The 21,439-nt window shown below is 37.5% G+C and overlaps 1 protein-coding gene across 8 annotated transcripts in view; it reads left to right on the top strand.

The window, feature by feature from the left end:
- The window catches only part of BCKDHB (branched chain keto acid dehydrogenase E1 subunit beta), a 165,525-nt gene that overhangs the window by 32,620 nt on the left and 111,466 nt on the right, over positions 1 to 21,439 (top strand). For 7 of the 8 annotated variants that reach the window (XM_072855353.1, XM_072855354.1, XM_072855351.1 and 4 more), the window contains exons 7-8: positions 7,041 to 7,138; positions 10,454 to 10,564. In XM_072855353.1, the coding sequence (XP_072711454.1) occupies positions 7,041 to 7,138; positions 10,454 to 10,564 (209 nt within the window). Of the gene's footprint in view, positions 1 to 7,040; positions 7,139 to 10,453; positions 10,565 to 14,026; positions 14,180 to 21,439 lie in introns of those variants that run through there. The other variant, XM_072855356.1, reaches the window with a different exon arrangement.

A 21,439-nucleotide genomic window follows, 5' to 3' on the forward strand; every position in this document is an offset into this window, starting at 1 on the left:
CTGGCATCGTTAGTTTATCTCCTTAACTGTTTATCTGTCCTTTGTGGGTTGGGTCAGCTTGAACTGGAAGAAGAGTGGTGTCTGGGAGTTTCTCCTAGAAAATTAATCTCTTAGAGTTCCTTCTTATGCTGCTGGCCGTAGTCAGGGTTTCTTGTAATTCCCCCATTGAAACGAAGTGGCCTGGTGAATTCAGAAATGGACCAGGGTCGTCATGATCATAGAATCATAGAATGCTTTGTATTGGAAGGGACCTTTAAAGGTCATCTAGTCCAATCCCCCTGCAAGAGCAGGGACACCTTCAACTAGATCAGGTTGCTCAGAGCCCCGTCCAACCTGACCTTGAATGTTTCCAGGGATGGGGCCTCCACTACCTCTCTGGGCAACCTGTTCCAGTGCCTCACCACCCTCATTGTAAAAAAACTTCTTTCTTAAATCCAGTCTAAATCTGTCCTCCTTTAGTTTAAAATAGATTGTTTGGTTGGTTGGTTCAGAGGTGGTTGGTTTGTTTGATTGTTTGGTTGGTTCAGAGGCAACAGCAATAAGACACAAGCCTGATAAAACAATAACAGGATAAATGGTGGAAAGAAGGATTTTAAAAATGCAACTGTCTTGTGTTTTGAGTAGAGCAAATTTTTATAATATCCCATATGAGTGTGATTCTAGCAGGAGAAAGAAGATAGTACAGATTCAGATATTCACTTACACAGTAAGCTTGAACTATATATGTATTTCTTGTCTATTTCCATTAGTGTCTCAAAATACTACAGGGTCTTCCCAAGGCTGGGAACATGCAGGCTTTCCAAAACAAGAAGACAAAATGGTATCAGATGTCCTCTGTTGCTTAATTTATCTCTATTTTTTTTTTCTTTTTTGGGGGGTGGGGTGGGGGGAGTTATTGATTTCTAGCAGAAACTTCCACTTTAACATTGATACATTTTTAGGAGAAAGACAGGATATTAATAGTATAATAAGGTATAAAACCCCACCCAAGATTTGGGACCTCATTGTTGCAGACAAAAAATACTGTTCTTTATTTCCATGATGATGGCTAAGGCATCAAATAATGAAATTATATTGCCCCTATCATAAAATTTTTTGTTCTAGCTTCATGTGAATAGACATATTTGTTGCAGACAACTTCATGACTGATGTTACTGTGGGTGTGTAGGGAATTAATTGAAAAATTAAGGTGTCAGAGATGATAATGGGAAGTAGTATTTTCTATCTGTAAAATTAATGTAGGCATCTAGGCTTCATCATTTTCCTCTAATGGAATTTTCTTTCTCCCTATGAGGCCTCTAGATAGCTATACATGATATTTTGTTCAGAGTTGTTAATATCTTTGAAATTTCAGCTGAAAATAGGCTGTAGATGGCATAGTCTTTAAAACACAGGATATCTGTCCTTGTTCATGTGGGTTGAAGCTACTAATGCTTTGTTTAAAACAAACAAAACAAAACCCCAAACCAAACAAAAAACAACAAAAGCCCCACACCCACTACACCTCAACCAAACAAAAAAACTGTCCTCTGCTTCTGCCCCCAAGTGTTGCTGCTATTGCTGAAATCAACTGTTGAATGCTAATGATGGAAGATAATATATATCTAGCTTACGATGTATAACCTGAAGTTGCTTTTTGAGAATGTTAAGCAGGGTCCCAGGTCATTGCTGTTTTATGGAAGCTGTTGTGCAAAACCAACCTTGTGATTTTGCATCTGATGTATACCTCCAAGGAGCTATATAGACTCACCAATTGCTTTCAAGTTTGTTTTTTTTTAAAGGTGGGGGGGGAATGGGATGGGATGGACAGTTTGGCTTGTTGATGACAGGGCAGTTTTTTCAAGATTCAGGCATAGATTTCTTCATAACAGTAAAGACATTGTACAAAAAAAAGAAGAATCTTTATAAGTGTTTTGAAACGTAAGTCTGGTCTCCAAGGTAAATCAGAGCTGTAGCACAAAGTATTTCAGTGTGACTATCACATGGATATTGTGATTGCTTGCTATTTTTTTTTTTTGGAATAACTAATTTAGCTGGATGTCTTCCCAAATGAAACACAGATTTGCTTATTCAAATATGTTGTATGCTTATCAGACATGAGGTAAAACTAACCATGTTATTAAATGAACACTCATTTCTATATGACTATTTGCTATCCAAACATGCCTTTACCCACACAAGATACAAGAATAAAATTAGGCCTTAAATCTTCACCTTGGTCATCCCTGGGAGAAAGGTGGATGTTGAAGTAGCATTGCCTTAAGTTCACCACACTCACTCTGTGATGAACCAACGAGAAAAGGCAACTTCCAAAGTGAAGTTTGCAAGAGCACTTTGAAAACATTTTCCAGTTCATTCAAAAAGTAACTCACACCTTACATATCCAAGAGCCCTGGTAACATGGAAAGGAGGGGGTGGACTTAAAGCTAAGATCTTAAACTTTGCCTGAGTGTCTGTTAATAGTAAGTCTTAAAAGCAACATCTATTTTGTTTGAATGAAATACAGCTGATATGTTTCATATTCTGCATTAGCTCTGATGTGCAACCAATTTGAAATAGTCCCTATATACAGATATATGTGTTTATGTATAGGTATATGTAAAATGTTATCTATGTGTGTATATATGTTTATATAGATATATATGTATGTAAGACATGTATCATAAAGCAGTAACTAGATCAGAAAAGAAAAAGTAGTATACTTAGCATGCGTATTTGTAGCTAGTAATTGCAGATTTCTTTTTCCCATACTCTGAAGCAGTACAGTGCTGTATCTGTGGCTAAGTCCGCAGGCAGGACTGCCTATTTCTCTTGCACAGTCACCCCCTTTACTAGCAGTCTGTTTAGCAGAGAACTTGCTGTTCCTCAGTGTGCCTGGGCTCTTTGGAGTAGTCACCCTTACTCTTTGTTTACTTGCTTGGACAGTTATGGCAGTGCCACCACCACCTTGGTTGTACATGTGGGGAATGACAGTGTTTCTCCCCCTGGACAGCTCTTTTCCTTTCAAAACTCTTGAGTGGAGGATGTTAGCCAGTCTAGCAGCCCTGCATGGTTCCCACAGGAGACAGAACAGCCTTTTACTTGGCTCACTCCAGTCCTTCCGGGTAGCTGATGTTTGGGACACAAGCTTTTCCCACCCCAGCAGCTGGTGGCCCAGATCCCCACTTGCTCTGGTAGCTTAGACCACAGGCCCAGGGCATCTGCACCCTGATTTGACTCCTGTTGCTGGCCCAGTGTCTTGTTTTCTCATGCTGATCTCACTGGCAGCTGGCACTTAGTCCTTGCAGCACATACCCCTGCACAGGATGGGTTTTCAAAAGAAGCTGGGACTGACCACCATGATGGGGCACAGGGCTCAGTCAGACAAACATGCTGACCAGCCCTGTTTTATGTGCAGCTGGCCCCTTCTATAACCCTTTCTGTTTGTTCCCCACTTTGTTCCTCCCCAACGCCCTCCACCTTCACATGCCCTCATCAGCTGGTGTAGTTCCATGCATCCCCCCAACACTCTGGGCCCTCAGGCTCGTGTGCTTATCGGTTGCAAAGTCCTGTTTTGCCCATAGTTTCTTGGTAGTCCTTCACTCAGTGTGCCTTGACCAGGTTTGTTCCTTGTCTTTGTGTCTGTTACATTTGTCTTCAGGTTTGTGTCTCTGTATATTTTGTTTATAGCTTCTTTTTCTTTATCGCCTCATTTGACAAGGTCCTCCATCAGATAATCTTACTGAAAGAAACACTCGCACATTCCCCATACCCTTATCGATAAGTGGGACTGAGCAGGTTTGGTTCTTGTTACTGCCTCCCTCATCGCTTGTTGGTTAGGGTTGTGTCCTTGTGTGTTCTTCCTTATGACTTCTCCCTCTTCCTATTACCCTTTTTGCATTGAAAAGATCCTTGTCCAGGCACCCTTAAGGGAGCAGATGCTCTCTCCTTCCACATAACCTTACAGTGGTCATCAGAAGTTTTGTGTATGTTAATTTGCCTTGTATAAAATTAGAAAGGAGCAAAGAAATGTAAGCCTTTCTGGGCAAAAGTCCAGAGTTAAATATACAAGTACGCATATATAGAGAGAATTCTGTTGCTGGTTAACTTATGAGATTATAATGTTATTGAAAGTGCTGTGGTGACGTCCCCCTAAATGTCAGAGATACTAAGAAAATACCTGAATTGAAAAAGGAGGCTTTAATTTACAAAAAGTAGTTAACAGCCTGTGCAGTGTCAAGAGCACGTAATGAGTATGAATCAAAGGAGAAGATGAGTCACCTTGACATTATCAGGTTTAGACATCTTGTGGAGAACCTACTCTGATGTTTTTTGACCTTTTCAGTTTCGTTTAATTGTACTATATATGACATTGGTGGTGTAGAAATAAATACGACTTGCATCAGTGGTTGTTATAGAGACAAGACAGGTAAGATGAGAAAACACATGTTTTCTTTTCTCTTGTTCAGATTGCTCTTTTAGAAAAAGCAACAGATGGTGCAGCCTCTTAAAATTAACTTGTGGTGGCCCTTTTTCTCTGATAATTACAACTTTTTGTTAATTGCTTTATTTGAAATCTGTATTTGAAATATTTGATTTAAAATATTTTATTTATATCTTCAGTAATAGGTGAATGGACTGCTTTATATAAACATTGTTGTCCTGGCTTGGTTAATTATGATGGAAGAATATGCATAGAATAACTTCATATGCTACTTTTCATCATTGTTAGTGGAGGGAGGCATTTTTGCAAAGGCATTTGAATAAAATCTTGCCAAATCTGGAATTCCCTATAAATTTTTGACAAGCTGAATTTTGCATTTAAAAGTGTCAGGAATTCGAGGTGAGCTCATCCAATGGACATCTTGTTGCAGAATAGTTTAGCTATAATAAGAAATCAGTGAATTTGTGTAACTGTATATTTAATTTCCCCAAGTGGATAAAACCGTTACACAGAGAAGGAGCTCTTTTTGTATGAGGTACACCTTCCAGCTTTTCTTCTGATGCATCCCACTGTCACTTCAAAACCATGTCAGTTGCCTGGGTGTCCACTCGAAGGTCCGGTGGCATCTTTATATGGTTCTTGTTTTCCAGGTTTCGTGTAGATGACAATCCCATGAAAAAGACATGCAATGCCAATTGCTATAGTTGTGGGTTTCATTCCTTCAGGATCTCTGCTTTCTTTTGCCTGAGTTTTACAGTGTGCAAAATTCATAGAAGCCTGATCTGTGTTACTGACAACCAGTAATGTGCAGTGAGCAAGGGCTGGATGTGCCTTTCCCCTCTTTCTTTCCCCACCCTATATTCCTTTAGCCACTTGTTATTCAAAGAAATTATTGCAGGAAGACACTGATATTTTAATACATTAAAAATAATAGTTGGCAAAGAGATCTGACTTTGTGCTATGTTTAAAAGCACCTTGTGTTAAAAATTCAAATTTTTTTCTTTTTTCTTTGTTTGAATGGACATGTGTTCTTGAATTATGCTGAAAAAAAGTTCCTGTTCTGTTTTTTGGGAAGAATGATTTAGTTAATATGTATGTCTCCTCTGTGGCTATTCAGATGAAGTGAGATATCTCTAACGTAAGCATAGGCAAAAACTTTTTTACTGTAAGGGTGGTCAAACACAGGAACAGATTGCCCAGAGAGGTTGTGGAGTCTCTGACCATGGAAATACTCAAAACCCGACTGGACGTGGCCCTGAACGACTGGCTGTAAGTGACCTTGCTCTGAGAAGGGGGCTTGGACTAGGTGATCTCCAGAGGTCGCTTCCTACCTCAGCCATTCTGTGATTCTGTGAAATTTGGAGTATTTATACATCATTACTGACCAAAAAAACCCCAAAACAAAACAAAAAAATCCTGCTGTAATTTAAAAAAAATATTCACCGCTTGATTTATTGAAAAGTTATGTTTAAGTTGTAAGCCAGGAAAAAACCTAGGTCATTCTACTTGTATTGGATCTGCTATACCAATGAAGGAAAAATACTTAATTTCTGCTGCTGGTATCACTCAGTAGGATTCTTTATCGTAACGTCAAGAAGCAATTTTGTTCAGCAGGAACTCAAACTATTTTATGAACTATGAAATAATTAGCAAAAAAAGTAGAGCACCTTCTTTATAAACTGGTTTTGTGTATTTAGAAAGAGTTGAGTAAGATTCCCCCCCCCCCCACTTATTACTAGAATTTATTTTAAGTAGTATTATTTGACTTGCTGGTGCATAGGTAAGTTCACCTTTAGATCAAAACAATATTTATTTTAAAATACGATATATGGATATCATTTATCACAGTTTTAATCATTAAACCAGTGAACGTATCGTGCATTGGAGCATTGATTCAAAATGAGCACAACTGACCTAATGTGTTTCCATCTGAAAACTAGTAAATGGGTCTTAAATGTCTTAGAGAAGACAAGATGCTTAATTTTTGTTTACTCTCTCTAATTGTGATGTATTTTTGGTGAATAGATAACACTTTTTTTCAAAGCAAAAATATTTAGCCTAATTTAAAACTGCTATAGTCACAAGTTCTTGCTGACACTTTCTGTGTGGGTTCTGAAAACCTTTTCCCTCTATTTAGACATAAAACTGTGGAGCATCATTCTTGGCAGATATCAGGAGGGCGCTGGCATAGCTTTTCCTTCTTGTCCGAGTATTAAAGTATAATTTCAAGGCTCTCTTGATGCTTATTAGAATTAACTGCAGCGTTTACTTGAGATTTTTTTTAACAGTTGTAGCAGTGTCCATCTCCAAATCTGATGCTGATATTTTGACTTGGGGTACACAAGGACTTACTACTATCATTGTTGTGTATGTGTGTATCTTATTGCTGTGGTATATAACATAAATTAAGCACTACACTGAATGTATTTTTAACAGTATAATTAAAAATATCTTAATTACAGCTAAACCTTTGAAATAAAGGCTAATAATGTTATTTTTGGTCTATTGTTTTAGATGGCATTAACATTGAAGAAAACTTCTAGTGTATATTTTCGAGATAACATTGAATAGTAAAGGAATCTAACGCTTATTTTTCCCTTTGTTTTTATTTATTCAGTGGAACAAGTTCCTGTGGAGCCCTACAACATTCCACTGTCTCAAGCTGAGGTGCTGCAGACGGGCAGTGATGTGACACTGGTTGCTTGGGGCACTCAGGTCAGTAAGGCTCTTACAAGCTATTTGTCATCCAGCAAAGCCTAGGCTAAGGGTTGGGTGATGTTTGAATAGTGTTGCATTCAGGCTCAAGTGCCAGACAATAAACTGCATGCATCTTCCATCACTATATGCTTGAATAAATCACTGCCAGTGTTTATATGAAACCTGCTTTTTATTGTGTAAGATTTTACTCATTTTTGGTTGAAGCTGACTCAGGAAATGTGGAAGAGGTACCTGTGCAGGAGGCTAATGATTTATCTGTGATTATGAAAGTGATTGTTTAAGAATGGGGCAGTGAGATGTGACTCTGAAGAAGGCATTGGAAAAGGAGAGTTCAAAGTAGTATGCTGAAAGAAAAGTATGGATTTTTACTGCATGATTTAAAAAAGTGCAGTCTGGTGTTCCCTTTATACAGAAAGTTTAAAACCACTGAACATTTAATACAAATAGGGAATTGATATAGTTTTGATTCTAACAGTTATATTTCAAAGCTGTTCAAGAATGTGATTGGAAACCCCTCCACCTCCCCCCCAAATTAAGATGCGCAAATATTGAAAAATCTGGTAAGAAAATACATGTTTGTTTTCAAGAATTATAGAAAAGAAATTTGAGTCTAGTTTAGAATTACCAGAAAAAAAATCTTTTTATTGCCTTTAACCTATAATTAAGAAATTGCTATTTTCCTGGCCTAATTATACCTGAGGAGCTTTTACAGGAGAGAGTGTTATAACTTTCATCACAAGAGTATTGAATTGATCTCTGCGGTTGTGCCTTTTGTGGTTTTTTGTTTGTTTCTTTTCTTTTTGTTTGAAATCTGTAATCTTCAGTGCTTTTCTGTTATAGTTTCCTTGTTCTCAGACTACTTGATCTCCTTTATATCTATGGTTATTCCTACTTGTCTTTGATACTTTGCACTGGTATTAAATTATGGACTTCTTCAATATCTTTACTTGTACTCGTTTCTCCAGCAGAAAACAGTTTCTGTAGTTCTCCGTATTCCCTTTTGAAAGTGCAAATTTTTTCTCCATTTGGATGAAATCTTATTGTTCATCATATTCCCAAAAATTGAATTGATAAAGTAATGTCTTGAAAGCTGGCTATGGAGATTTAATAATATCCTGAGTTTACCCAGTAGGCAGTAGTGCAGAGAGGACTTGGAGTGACATCCTTCAAAAAACCTATGTGCTTTGGAGCTTGGAAAATGTAGGCCAAGTGTTAGGACAGGCGGTTCTTTTGATGTGAATAGTAACAGGACAGATGTGCAGCCCTAATCCAAATTTAGGAGACGACCAAACCATGGGCGTGGCTTTATAATACAGTGTGGGGACATAGTGCATATGCAGTAAATCCAGTAAAAACGTGTTCTGGATGTGTCAGGCTTCTGCAGATCAAATATGTTCAGTGAGTTTGTGCTGAGGGTGTTTGCAGGCTGTGTACATAAACTTGGAACTTGATTGCTAAATGTGCAACCAATCCAGAGTTTATTGTCAATAAGGCAGAGTGTTTGCACGTACTCACTGGTTACTTCTCGTATGATTTTGGACGTTAGGAAGTTGCTTGGCAGCTGCTGCTCTGGTGGGGTTGCCTGATGCTTGCTTTCCTGGATGGTACTAATGAGGGGCAGTAAAGGCTTTTACTTCCTCTCTGGTTGTACTCAGTGTTTTATGATCATTAACTAATCCTTATCCCCTGTGAACTAGGTAAACGTTCTCACTCATACATCAGAGGAATGGCTAAAACATCCATGCCATGTGTCATGTTGAAAATTCTCAAACCTCTTATTACAGCCACAGATGTATTAGAAGTTTAAACAAAAATAGTGCAAACTGTATTTTCTTTTTATTATTACAATACTTGTATTGATTTACATTTTAAAATAGTCCTTTGGTGTTTAGCTATTCGTATTTGCATTATGTAGATGCATATTTAAAACCTTAATAATCTTGTTTCAGCACATATTTTTGTTCTGTGTAGAATTTAATACTGCTTTCTGACCCTCAGGCAACTGACACAGCCTGACCATGTCCATATTGTTAAATTCTGTTGCCTTCCAGACCAAGATGACCTCATCCAAATTGCTTATTGGGGATGGTCCTTGGCCTCCAACCCCTTACCTATGCCTAGAAGTTGCTCATCTGCCTCAGTCCAAACCTGTATTATGATATGTTCTAACAATAAGGAAAACATCAATTTACTGACAACATCATATTGAGAAATTCTTTTTTACTCTCATATCTCATGAGCAAATACTTTTTGCAGAGATATTTGTGGAGGATAATCTGAGTTGTTGTCATAACGGTTGTTATCTTCTGTGTTGGAGTATTTGCTTGCTAATGTTTGTTTTAGGGAAGCCAATGCTTACAATACGTTTTGCTTAAAAGTGTTGTATAACATACTGTGAAGATACAGTTTTGAACGTGTGTAGTATTGCTTTCTTTTCTGTTCTTATCATAACATACCTTATGAAAAGGATGCTAATAGATGTGGATTGTTTTACATCTACTTTGACGCATTTACATATGCTGCTAAATACATTCCTTGACTCATGGATAGTGAATAACGTGTATTCTAATTCAGTACAAGCCTCTTGCTAGAGGGGAATACTTTTTTGTTTTAGTAAAATGTTAATTATAATAATCAGATAATGCAACATTTGTAATGTTGGTATTAAACTGTGTTGGAAGACCAGTGAATAGTCATATTGTCATATTAGTGCCAATAGGCTTTGGCGGTGGGGGTCAGGACTGGATGTTTACAGGTAATTTTTTACGTGGTACTATCTCTCCTAACTGTTCATAAAATAATGCTTTGGATGATCACTTGGTAATCTATTGCACTTTCAGTAAATTGTAGTAAGTGTAGTCACTAGGACTATTTTTGAATGGACATAATGCTGCTTGCAGAATTTCATGTGACTGCTACATCAAAATACATTACTCTCATATATTTGGGTCTTAGCTTAGTTACAGTCCTAAAAAACCCCTTATCCTAAACCCCAAACTGACTACAAATATAAAATAGTGAGGCCTGATAATGTTCACTGAAAGATACTTTTTTAGAAAGCAAGAGTTTTGTTTTCAGTGATTCTTCACTGAAGTTAGTTTTTGAAGTGGAGCTAAAATACTAGGAATAATGTAAGTAGTAAATAAGAAAAATGAACTGAGTAATAAGTGCTTATTAGATTACTGAATAAAAAGGTTTCTGCTAAAGATGCAGGTAATATGTTAAATCACTGCTTATGTTCAGTATGTGTAATTTAGAACATCTTAAACAGAAATTAAATGTTTACTTGGTGATAGTACATTGCTTTTTCAGGTACATGTGATCAAAGAGGTGGCAGCAATGGCGCAAGAAAAGCTTGGTGTGTCCTGTGAAGTTATTGATCTGAGGACCATCTTACCCTGGGACACAGAGACTGTTTGCAAGGTAAAGAAATGATGCTTCTTAATTTAAAACCACAACAACCCAAAAAACCACACTAATAACAACAATTTAAATGCAAATAATGATGACTTTGTTCTTTAAGTTTTTTTTGAAGGCCAACATTTTTGCTCTGTATTGTATATATTGTTCTGTATTTTTTATTTTGTATCATTTATGAAGAGTAAATGCATATTACATGGACCAAACATTTGTTTCATCATTGAAAGAGAATTATGTTTCAGAGTTCAAAATAATATTGGAATACATGTTCTTTGCATTGAAGCAGAGGGCAGGATTTAATCAGACTTGTGCTTGAAAACTGCTTTTCTGTGCTTTCTGGCTCTTTCTATCATCTTTGCTGTCTTTGGGTCTGAAAAGATCAGGTGAAATCTTTATTTTTTTTTTTCCCAGCTGTTTTACACCAAGACCTTTATCTAGTTTTAGGTCTGCAATAATATGCCTTAGTTTTGTTTGTCCATATTTCTAGAAATAAATGTCTTGATTTAAGTTTATGTGAATTCTTGGGCTGGGGAGAAAAGGTAGCATTTACTATTCTCAGACTATCTGGTTTGAAATTCATGGATACTGTGAAGTCCTTGTCTGCTCTATGGGAGTCTGATTTTGCAAAGAATTTCTTTCAAAGCACTGGGCAGCTGAAACTGGAATTTGAATTTCCGTATACTGAGAAACTATGGGAAGTGGTTATTGTACTTGCATATACCTTGGTCTGCTTACCTCCCCTCCCCCCCCCGCCCCGTACTGCTTTCTCTTCAGCAGCAAAGAGCTATTGGGAGGAAAGACCTTAAAGGAAGTGGAAGGGGGAGTATTTCCCAAAAGTCTTTGTAAATGTAGGGAAGAATCCCAAGGTACACTTTTAAGTGCCATTTGGGAAAGTAAAAAAAAACACAAACAAACAAACAAAAACAAAAACCAAAAACAAACAAACAAACCCAAAAAAACCAAAACCACTGAACAAACTGGAGGTCATTAAAGCAAAACCTTGTATCTGGAAAACTTGATTTTCCCCCTTCCTGATTATTACCTAACTTTTCTTCCCTGTTGTCCTGAATTAGCAATTTTTTATGTGCATTATTTACAGTGCCTGTAATATTTGTCTCCCTTCATTTTTAACTTACCTGTTTGATGAGGTACTTTCATATTATAAATACATGAATAAACTTAGATTCTGAAAAATAAATGTTAGTATTGCTGCTTTGGGAGCACTCCTATAGACAGGTCTTTTCCATGACCTTCTTGTGAAAATTAGTCGGAAGTCTCTTCCATTAAACCGTTTTTTGTCAAGCTACTTGAGAACTATGAGAGAAGAACGGCTACCTGACTGCCATCCAACAGTACAAATGCTGGTGAACGTGCTTTTGGACTGCAGTGCTCAGAAAGGTTCTGCAGGTGTTTTTGTCTTTGCATTATTTATAGCATTAACAATTAGAGCATAGCCAAAGGTTTACCCCTCACTTTACGGTCATGGCTCCCTTAAACAACTTGTCCAAGCTTAAATTGGGTTAGCAGAATACTTGCTGCTTCTACTAGAGCTGCGAGTTTCCTTAAGCTGGCAAATCCACAGTCCTGCAGGACCGTGGCTAACAACTCGTTGGGTCCTAATTCAATCTCTGTACACTAGCTCATTTTATGCTGCTGATCAAATCACTCTGAAACTTGAGAGATGTCTGCAGCTTAGTTAACTCAGGCCTAGTAACTGCAGTATACTGAGTTAGATAACCATAGGGATGAGAAGAGCCATGGGCTTGAAAAAGGTGTGTGATTCCACCAAGTACCTTCTCTGTCTGCAGTTTCTAATTTAAGGCAATATGGTATCATATCTACAGCTAGGTCAGATTGTAGAGATGTTTAAATAGGGCAGATCAGGCACACCTCCTTATCTGACTCTCTCTAAATATAAAGAGTATCTTAATTGTGTAGACAAGTGTTTTGTCATTCTGTAGTTGCTCAGTAAGGGGCTTGCCCTTGGTCAGGTAAAGTATAAACAGATTAAGTGTGATAAAGGGGAAGATGAGCCATTGGTCTGCTACTCTATGGCAAAGCTTATATTTCTCCACAGTATGAATTTCACTGTTATGTATCCTGAGGGACTGCCAGTAGGACTGGATGGAGCAGATTATGGGAGGAAAGATCCATGGTGGGCGTCCGCTGTTGGCAGTGTCCTATTGTCCAGTTGTGGTTGTGTAACAAGTTGTGTACTTACATGCATAGCTATGTGTTGCTTCATGTAAATTTGATCTTCTCAGTTGAAGTGTTTTCAATGTTTGTTTGCAAGTGCATTTTGTTACTTGGATGTACTTTCTATCTGTAAAAAATGAAATGTGTTGAGTTGTTGTCATCAATATGAAGAGAAACTTTGGCAGTAATAAATCCTTTACAATCCCTTCTGGACAAGGAAAATTATTACATTTTCTTTTAGCTAGACTTTTTTCCTCCTTCAAAGATTTGAGCTGTCATTCTATGAAAATGAAGTATCTCTTTGAAAGAGCAGTTAAGTTTGTTTCGTTGGATTGGACCTGCACTGAAACCCTGTCAGGAAAAAATGCAGCTGTACATAGGAAGTGCAGAGCTTTAGTTGTACAGTGTTTTGCAAATCTGTACTTTAAAAATAGATATTCCATGAAGATTTTTCAGCTTATGTTCCATCCTGAACATCTCTTAAGGTAACTGTGGCATAAATAAAAAGATGGAACAGATAGACCTGTTGCTTAAAATCTGTTAATGAGTTTACTACTAAGAATTAAAAGACTGTTATTTCAAGAGAAATATAGTGCACATTGGCTAGGCAGTTCAGCTATTTTTTATAATAAATACCAAATAGTAAATGTTTTTAGCATTGCTCTTATGTTAGTATGGCTGCAGGCTGGCCAGTCTGATGGGAGAAATGTTAAATTATCTTCTTCTGTAGATCTTGTCTGTTTTGCTCAGCTGAAAATAATTAGTGGTTTGCATTTGGTAATATACAACACTAAAACTATTAAACTTAATTTGCATCCTGAACAGCTTTTAAGGTAATCGCCAACATAAATAGAAGGATGGAAACGATAGTTGTAGCTGCTTGCTGTAGCTTCATCCCAAGAGGAACTGCTTGGTGTAGCTGTTGCAGATAACAGTGGCTTACAGGGTCAGTTCTGGTGATGGGATTTGTTATTCCCTTCCTGAGATGCCAGTATCAAGGACCAAGAGAGCAGTAGAAAAGTTGGCCATGCCAGAGAAAGTCCTCAGTTGAGTCTGCTTGAGTCCTGTTTGCGGGCTCTTAAATGATAACGGGATTACTTTTACTCCAGTCCAACCAATAAGCAAATCATCAGCTGTTACAGGCTGCCTCTTGCCTCAGACTATTACTTAGGTCAGCTGCCATAGATCTTAGGCCAAGTTTTATGTTTTTCCTTGTCTTATATATATGTTTGAAATACGTTTATCATCTCCTTGTCTTGTTGGATGCAGAGGAAGAGGTTGGTGCATGTGATACGCTGAAACCTTATTGCCATTCTGCTGGTGCTGAGATGCATGGTCCTCTGCTGATGGGAGTCTGTGCTGTGATCTTACGGGATAGCAGGACTTTGGATTTTGACATAAAAATACATCCCTCAGTTTTACTGCTGGGAGTGGTGTCCTTTGCGATCAGTACAGGCTGTTATTTTAGTCCTTGGCCTGCTGCTTCTTTCAGTCCCTGCACACGTACATCTCCGTTCACGTCTTTCATACCAGCCTTAACATACTTGTTACAATTCTCCACATTGTTATGATTCTCCTGTCTGCTGGCTCTTTCTAGAAGGCAGGGAGCCTTACCTAGCTTCTTGTAGGCTGTGTGATTGTTCCTAATCATGTGCCTAACGTTTGGGTTCCCTATGTTCCATATGGGTCAGTGTCATGAAGCTTTAATAAAGGAAATGAATTTTACAGAACTCATATGCGTTTGCCAGTCTAATATGTTTTACTCTGCAGGCTTATTTTATTCTTATGCTTACCCAAGAAATGCTGCATTTTTATATAGAAATATTTCTGTGAATTTTCCTTGTCAGTTGATGTAATTTTTCAACAAAATCAAGGAGCCTTCATGGTTGGTGTTGGGGAATAAGCAGGCCTCATAACCTTAACTTAATTGTTACTATCTTTAGAAATAACTTTAACACTGAAGTTTTCAACGCAGTTATTTAAAAATGAGATGCTTTACTTAACTGGAAATATATGCAACTTTAAGACTAATTTGAGAACTGTGGTGTAGGCATGAAGAAGGATGGGCTGAAATGGTTAGTGCTTTGGAGATGAGCAGTAATATGTCAAAATTTTCACTGCAAATCTAACTGCTTAGTCTGCTTTCTGTAGCAGTTTCTATATAAAAAATTATGTCATCAAAATACATATTTCAGAAAACTATGAGAGGTTATACTTCACAACTGCCACCAGAGGCCTCTTTTTAGCCAAGTTAAGCAGCTGCTTTGACTTTGCATCGCTCCTGTGAGCATGTTTATGCATATATAGCTCTGACTGAAACATGAATAATAAATATAATGAACATAAATTAAAATTGCTGCCTAGTTTTACTGATCTTTTCTCTGCATTTTTAAGATTTTAAGGTTATGTTCAGTTTTGAAATAGGCTAGCATTTGTCATCTGCATGAGAAGGAGATGAGGGTGCACCTGCCTGGAGCAGACTGCCATGGGCTTTGAATGGATCCCAGCAGTAACTGAAACCTTCTCTTCGGTACAATTCCTGGGATAGGTAAATGTGCAAACAGGGGCTACGTTTTTCTTTTGCCAATCTTCAGATGTCTTAAGAATGCGTATTGAAGTTTGAGCTAGTTACAGTAGGTCATAGAGCTATTCTAGAGAAAGGATATCTCCTGAGGGTCATTTATCCGAGCTGTTTCAACAGCCTGTTCTGGGGTGAGATAAATTGACCTCTGGAAATGTCTTGGTTTAAAATTAAAAAAAAAAAGTTAAGGGAGCCCTGATTGAGTGTAGTGTAAAGTCAGATGAGATAAATCACACCCTCATTGTATAGCTGAGAGATGACACCTGCTGCTGACAGGAAGGACATAAGTAGTTAGCCTCTTTATATCTGACAACTCTTTGCTAGAATAAAAGCAAAGAATCTGTGTGTGTGTGTGTATATTTATATAAATATATATATATTTTTACATAAGGCTTCATTACTATTTAACTTGGGAAAGCTTCTTTGTGAAAGAAAGACATCCTTCCTTACTTAAAGGCAATAGATACAAGCAGTCCCTTGCCCCTGAAAATTGATCTAACCTGTTTCAAGATTATTTAGTATTCTTAAAAAAAAAAAAAAGCATTCTTGCTCTGGATCGAGAGAAATCATTGATTTTACAGGGTGACAGCTTAAAAAGACATACAGGAAATATTTTAAGTCACTTAAGTTAGTTTAGACCTGTATCTTATACTTGTTGCTTTTCACAGAAATCTGGACAGGTAAAAAATTTAAACTACATAAAATGTAGTATATTCCTTAGTTGTCTATATTCAATCAGAATTTGTCATTTTGAACATGTTTGAAACTGCTGAAATTGTGACTTCTGTGCTTATGTTGTTTGATAGGCTCAATGCTGTGAAAGCGTGATGTGATGTCTCTTCTGAACTTTATCTGAGTTTTCATGTGCTTAGAAAACTAACTTCTGAAGTGATTATTTTTCTGAATTTTATGAAATGTTTGTACCAGATAAATTTTTTTAAAAGACTTGACTTTTTGTTTTCTTTTGATGGCAAGGACTGTTTTTAATATATTGCTTATTTTCTGATTATATGCTTAGGTTTGAGCTAGCATGCTTGTATGTCATGATCACTTAAACTTGGACTGTTCTCAAAAGATTCAGATCACACTGAAAGTGTCACTAGTTGAATCTGCCAGTTTTTGATGCCTTTTGTGCTGTAGAGCCTTTTAATAAAACACAGCATTCTGAAGACGAAGATGGGAACCCAGAACCTTTTCCTTTTGGAGAGTGCCCTCCTTACAAGAATGATCACATTCCCTTTTGTTTTCTCTCTTACTGTTGTCTGGTGCTTATTCTGTGTGATTCAGGGTAATAACAGCAATAGAATATGAGCAGGCTGATCTCCCAGTTTATCCTATAATTTGATAACAGGGTCACACCCCAGGGAGATAAAAGATTGGACTGGAGAACGCATGTGCTGACAAGGCATTGAATATAGGTGTTGGTCCTCTTGAACGTGTGCCCTTACCACCATCTCTAATTGAAGAGCTGAGCAGCTCATAAGCTTTTGTCTGCAGGGCCATGATACTTTGCTGTCAGTTCAGTGTTAGCAGATTATCAGCGTGCTCAAAGCACACTTCAGTCTCTGAAGGATATAATTTGTTGTGGTTGCTTAGGCATTGAATCCTAAAGGGCTGTATGTATGAACTGTGTGTTTAGGTTCTTAAGGAAGCCTTTCATCATGCCTTAGTTGAGAAGCCTGGATCCACTGCAGGCTTGATGCAATGAGTGTCCTAACCTCCTGTGTTTGTCATCTGCTTTTGTGCCCACATCAGGTTGCTTTTTGCTCTCTCTACATAACATTGCAGTGTGATGTGATGTACTGTGAGATACCTGGGTGGTTACATATCGTTATTTTAGGTTGTGGACTTGGGCAAGTTTTTTAAACTTTTTTTAGGACACTTTTGCTCAGTCACCATAGCCACTTAGTTCAGCCATATGGAAGAAATGCAATCTCAGTAGTGTCATACAGCTGTCCTTATTTATAGATCTGTTCCTAAAAGGAAGAAAAATGGTTTTATTTATAATTCCTTTTTCATGGTAGAAGTTGGAGATTTCCCTTATGGAGGTGGAAGCAAGCCTTTTGCAAGGCAAGTCCATCAGCAGTTTACTTTTATTGAGCATAGAAAGAATTTTATATACATTAAAACACACACTGACCAGTAATGTTTCTAAAGCCTTTCACAAGAAAAATAGCATAGATTGTACAGGTTGTACGTGCATAGAGCTCTGATATAGTGTTTCTGAATGCGACATGATGCAATTCTTTGTGCTTTACCTCTAGAGGATTGAAAGTGAACCCAACATCAACTCCCAATGTGTAGCTGAATAGATCAGCATAAAAAGTTGTGGTGTTATGTGTTAGAAAAGTGACACAAACTTGTTTAAAGAGTATGTGCTGCCTTTGTTGCTGCCTAAAGGAAATGTAACAGTGAAGGCTGTCTTTAGATTACTGAGCCTCTTGTCTATGTATACATTCTCAAAGCACTATGTCATTTCATGGGCCAGTGAAAAATCAAAGTAAACAAGAGTCTTACCAAAGAGTCTTCACTGATTTCTGACTAAAGCTCTTGCTTTGTTCCCTAGGGCTGGAATATGAGTGATACAGTGGTTATGATTCAAAGAGAGGAGTTAGCTGTCCATAGAGTGGATTACTTTTTTTTTATGAGGGAGAGAATGCATTCCCTGTGCTTATTCTAACATCAGCATCCTACATCTGTGTGTTTTATTCATGTATGAGGGAGCTGGGATCAGGAGTGATTTCTCCCCTTTATACCTTCAACTGTAAACACGAACACATGAAATTTATGTGCTTCTCAACATACACTGCTGATAACGAAACCTCTGCCTTGACCACGTTCTGCTGACTCCCCAGCTGGGGCATGTGCATCCAGACGTCTGCATTTAGTGCAGCCACAGCAAAGATGGCAGCTCCTATCCAGGCAGGTAACACTTTCCTACTACTTGATTGATCAGCTGGGTTATTATTGGAAGGCTAAGCTACCACGAAGGGTGCTGCTCAAGAAACTGAAACATGAGATGTATATGAAATATCTATAAAATTTGTTACTTTATAACCTACAAAACTGCTTAAAGATACTTGTTCTCCCTTTCAGAAATTCAGTTTTCAGACAAAACTTTTTTTCCTTTCATTATACTTAACAGATTTTCTTGGAAGCTTTGGAGAGATTAGGCTGTGTGGATTTTTCTGTCTATGAACTATTGGGTGGTGTGGTATTGATTAAAAAGCCAATGGCACACTTCCCAGTGCTTCACTGGTCACATTCAGGGTAAAATTCTGTGGTTGTAGTGTTTTTTATATTGAAATGCATGTGTTACTGGAAGTGGGAAATCTATCCCAGGATTAAGTACTCTTAAGGGATTGTGCAAATTACTGTATTTTATTCACCCTGAATTGAGCCGAGCATGTTATTTAAACTTTAAATTGATTAGTATCAATCTGCCGTTTTCACTTTTGCAAGTGAAAATTTGAAAATGCACGTTTTTGTGCTCTTGTATTATTTAGAAGGCAAGTATGCCATGCATAATGATGATTTGCTTTTATTACCTAATTAGTCATCCTAACTTTCTCTGAACTGTTGCTACTGTAGTGCAAAGAAATGCTAAGAGTTATTCCTTCATGACTTAGTAATAAAAGCACTGTAAACTGAACTGCAGTATTAAGGGCTTTTGGGTTACTGTGAGCCTGGATAACAGTGAATTTTGCAAAAAAATAGTGGTGTCTTTGCAGAAACATAGTTTATGGATTGACATTATCAATTATAGTAATTCTGAAGTTGCTTCTTCAGGACACTGTACTACAGACAAGTGAAGGGGTGTATGTTCTTCCAGGCACTTGGTGTTGCTTTGCTCTTCTATGGGAAAGGTTCTGCAGACTTCCCCACGGAGGTCAGCATAAATGCTCGGCAGGCTGAGAAAACATCTGCCCTCTCATTGGAAAGAGCAAATCTGAGCAAAAGGGAAAGCAGCCACAGTGGGAACCAGTGGGTAATACAGCACTGGGGAGAGATTAGGACAAACTCTGTGCCTGTTTTCCATCGAGGCTATTTGATGGGAGCCATTTCTACAGTGTGTATTAGAGCTTTCTCCTTAATGCACAGGTGGCATTTTTGTCATCCGTTGCTATCAAAGTGATTGAATAATTGTCAGTAGTAGATCCTTGATATCCTGTACTTAATAGGCAGCATGTCCTAGCAGACCTCTTGGTCTACCAGCTTGTTGTTCCCATTCCTTTAAGTTTACTTCATCTAATTGGACCGTGAATAAAGGAAAATCAAGATCAGAGAGCCTGATGTGGTTTTTTTTATGCATTAACTATGCTTGCCAGGAATCAAACTGTACAATTGTAGCGCAGGTATCCTGGCATCAGATTTATGTTTCTTGGCTATCTGTTCTTGATCTTTTGCCATTTTACATGTTGCTCCTTGGATTTCTTACTGAATGGATCTCGTACCTATAAAATGTGATTAAAGTTGTACTGCTTGCATGATGACAGTTAACTTTGTCACTGTTTCCATAAGAAACTTGTGTCTTTTGGTCTTGTAGTTTCAGGTTGCTAGAGCATGCTGTGGGCTGTTGCTTTGCTTCCAGAAGCAGAACACTGGAACCATGCTTGCAGGCAGTCATTTTAAAATTATGAGAACATATATAACCATTTTAGAAACCAGTTATTCTCATTTTTCTCTTCTATATTTCAAGAAAGCTTTGAATGGAAGCCTTGTTGTTTGTTCCTATGCATCTTGTTTCAGGGAATTACCTCAGCGCTGAGGTGTTTGTGTATATATAGTTCTGTTTTCTCCTTTCTCTGTCCCCACATAAAAATAGTTCTTGATCTTTAAATTCCTGTGTCTGGCTTTCATGTATGTATTGATAAGTGGTACTGGAGAAAGAGTCCGATTATTGAAAACCTTGATTAAATAGAGAAAAGGCATTTGTGTGTAGTTTCTGTTAACATTGATGAGTATAGTGCTGATGATATGGTCCATGAATTCCTCATAAAACCTTTTCCCTCTTGCCTACATTCCATATTACAAGCTTCAAATTTAAAGGCACTTATGCAAATAAATGAGTAGTGGCACGTAGTCTATAGTTAGAAGCTATTTTATAGCTCCAATATGTGTTTTTATTTTTTTTTCCATTGCAACTGGTGCTGATTGAATTCTGATGGAAGTTGGGATGAAGTTCCACGATGGTAATCATATATGAATCATTCTTCCATAGAGATAATTACTACTTCTCTACAGTATTGCCTTTCTTTAAATGTCTGTAGCTATTTATCCTGCTATTATCACTTAGTTGAGCCAGCTACTTTTTAAAACTATTTTTTTAGGATTCAGATGCTATATATTCTTATTATTTGTGCGTTATTAACCTTTACCCCGAGAGGATGTAGTTTTAAGTATTTCTGCAATAATTTTGTAATTTTTAAGATAATGTTGACATTTGTGATGCTAAGATTTAATCTGTGTTTTACTGAATTACTGTGTAATAGCATGTGCATTTATTAATAGCGTAATGCATTATGTTTGGCTTATTGTAACTATTTTTCTTTTCACAGTGAGCTTTCTGTGAAGGCAGTCTGAAATGCTTGTAATACAAACGGAGATGGCATAGACTATGTAGACTGCAGAGATTTCCAGATGTAGATGTTGTCTGAATTTTTTAAAATTTATTTCTTTATAATAAGATCTTTGTTTTTCATTAAGATATTTACTCATTAAGATATTTACCAAAGGTCTTAGAGCTGTACGTAGTAGGATGACAGGCTAAACGCTGACCTGATAGATATATTGATTAGACTTAGTTTTCATTATGCTGTTCCCTTTTCCAATGCTACTAATGTGGGACTGGGCAAACCATTTACCTTCCCTCCTATCTTTGTTTTGTGCTAAAGAGCCTGTACTTATGAACTGCTTTCATTTTTGGTCTGCCACACAGCAATGCTTACAAAAATCGAAGGGTTTCTTCTAAATAAACTCAGTATATTCTACGGTAACTTTTTCTGTTATGCTACTATGGAGTACTCCTAAAATCCCCTAAAATCTCCCAAGTATCTTGAAATTTTTTAGCCTGTTTGACTATTTCCCCCTGCAAATCTGGT

Source organism: Ciconia boyciana, chromosome 3 (assembly GCF_034638445.1).
Source record: "Ciconia boyciana chromosome 3, ASM3463844v1, whole genome shotgun sequence".
NCBI lineage: Eukaryota > Metazoa > Chordata > Aves > Ciconiiformes > Ciconiidae > Ciconia > Ciconia boyciana.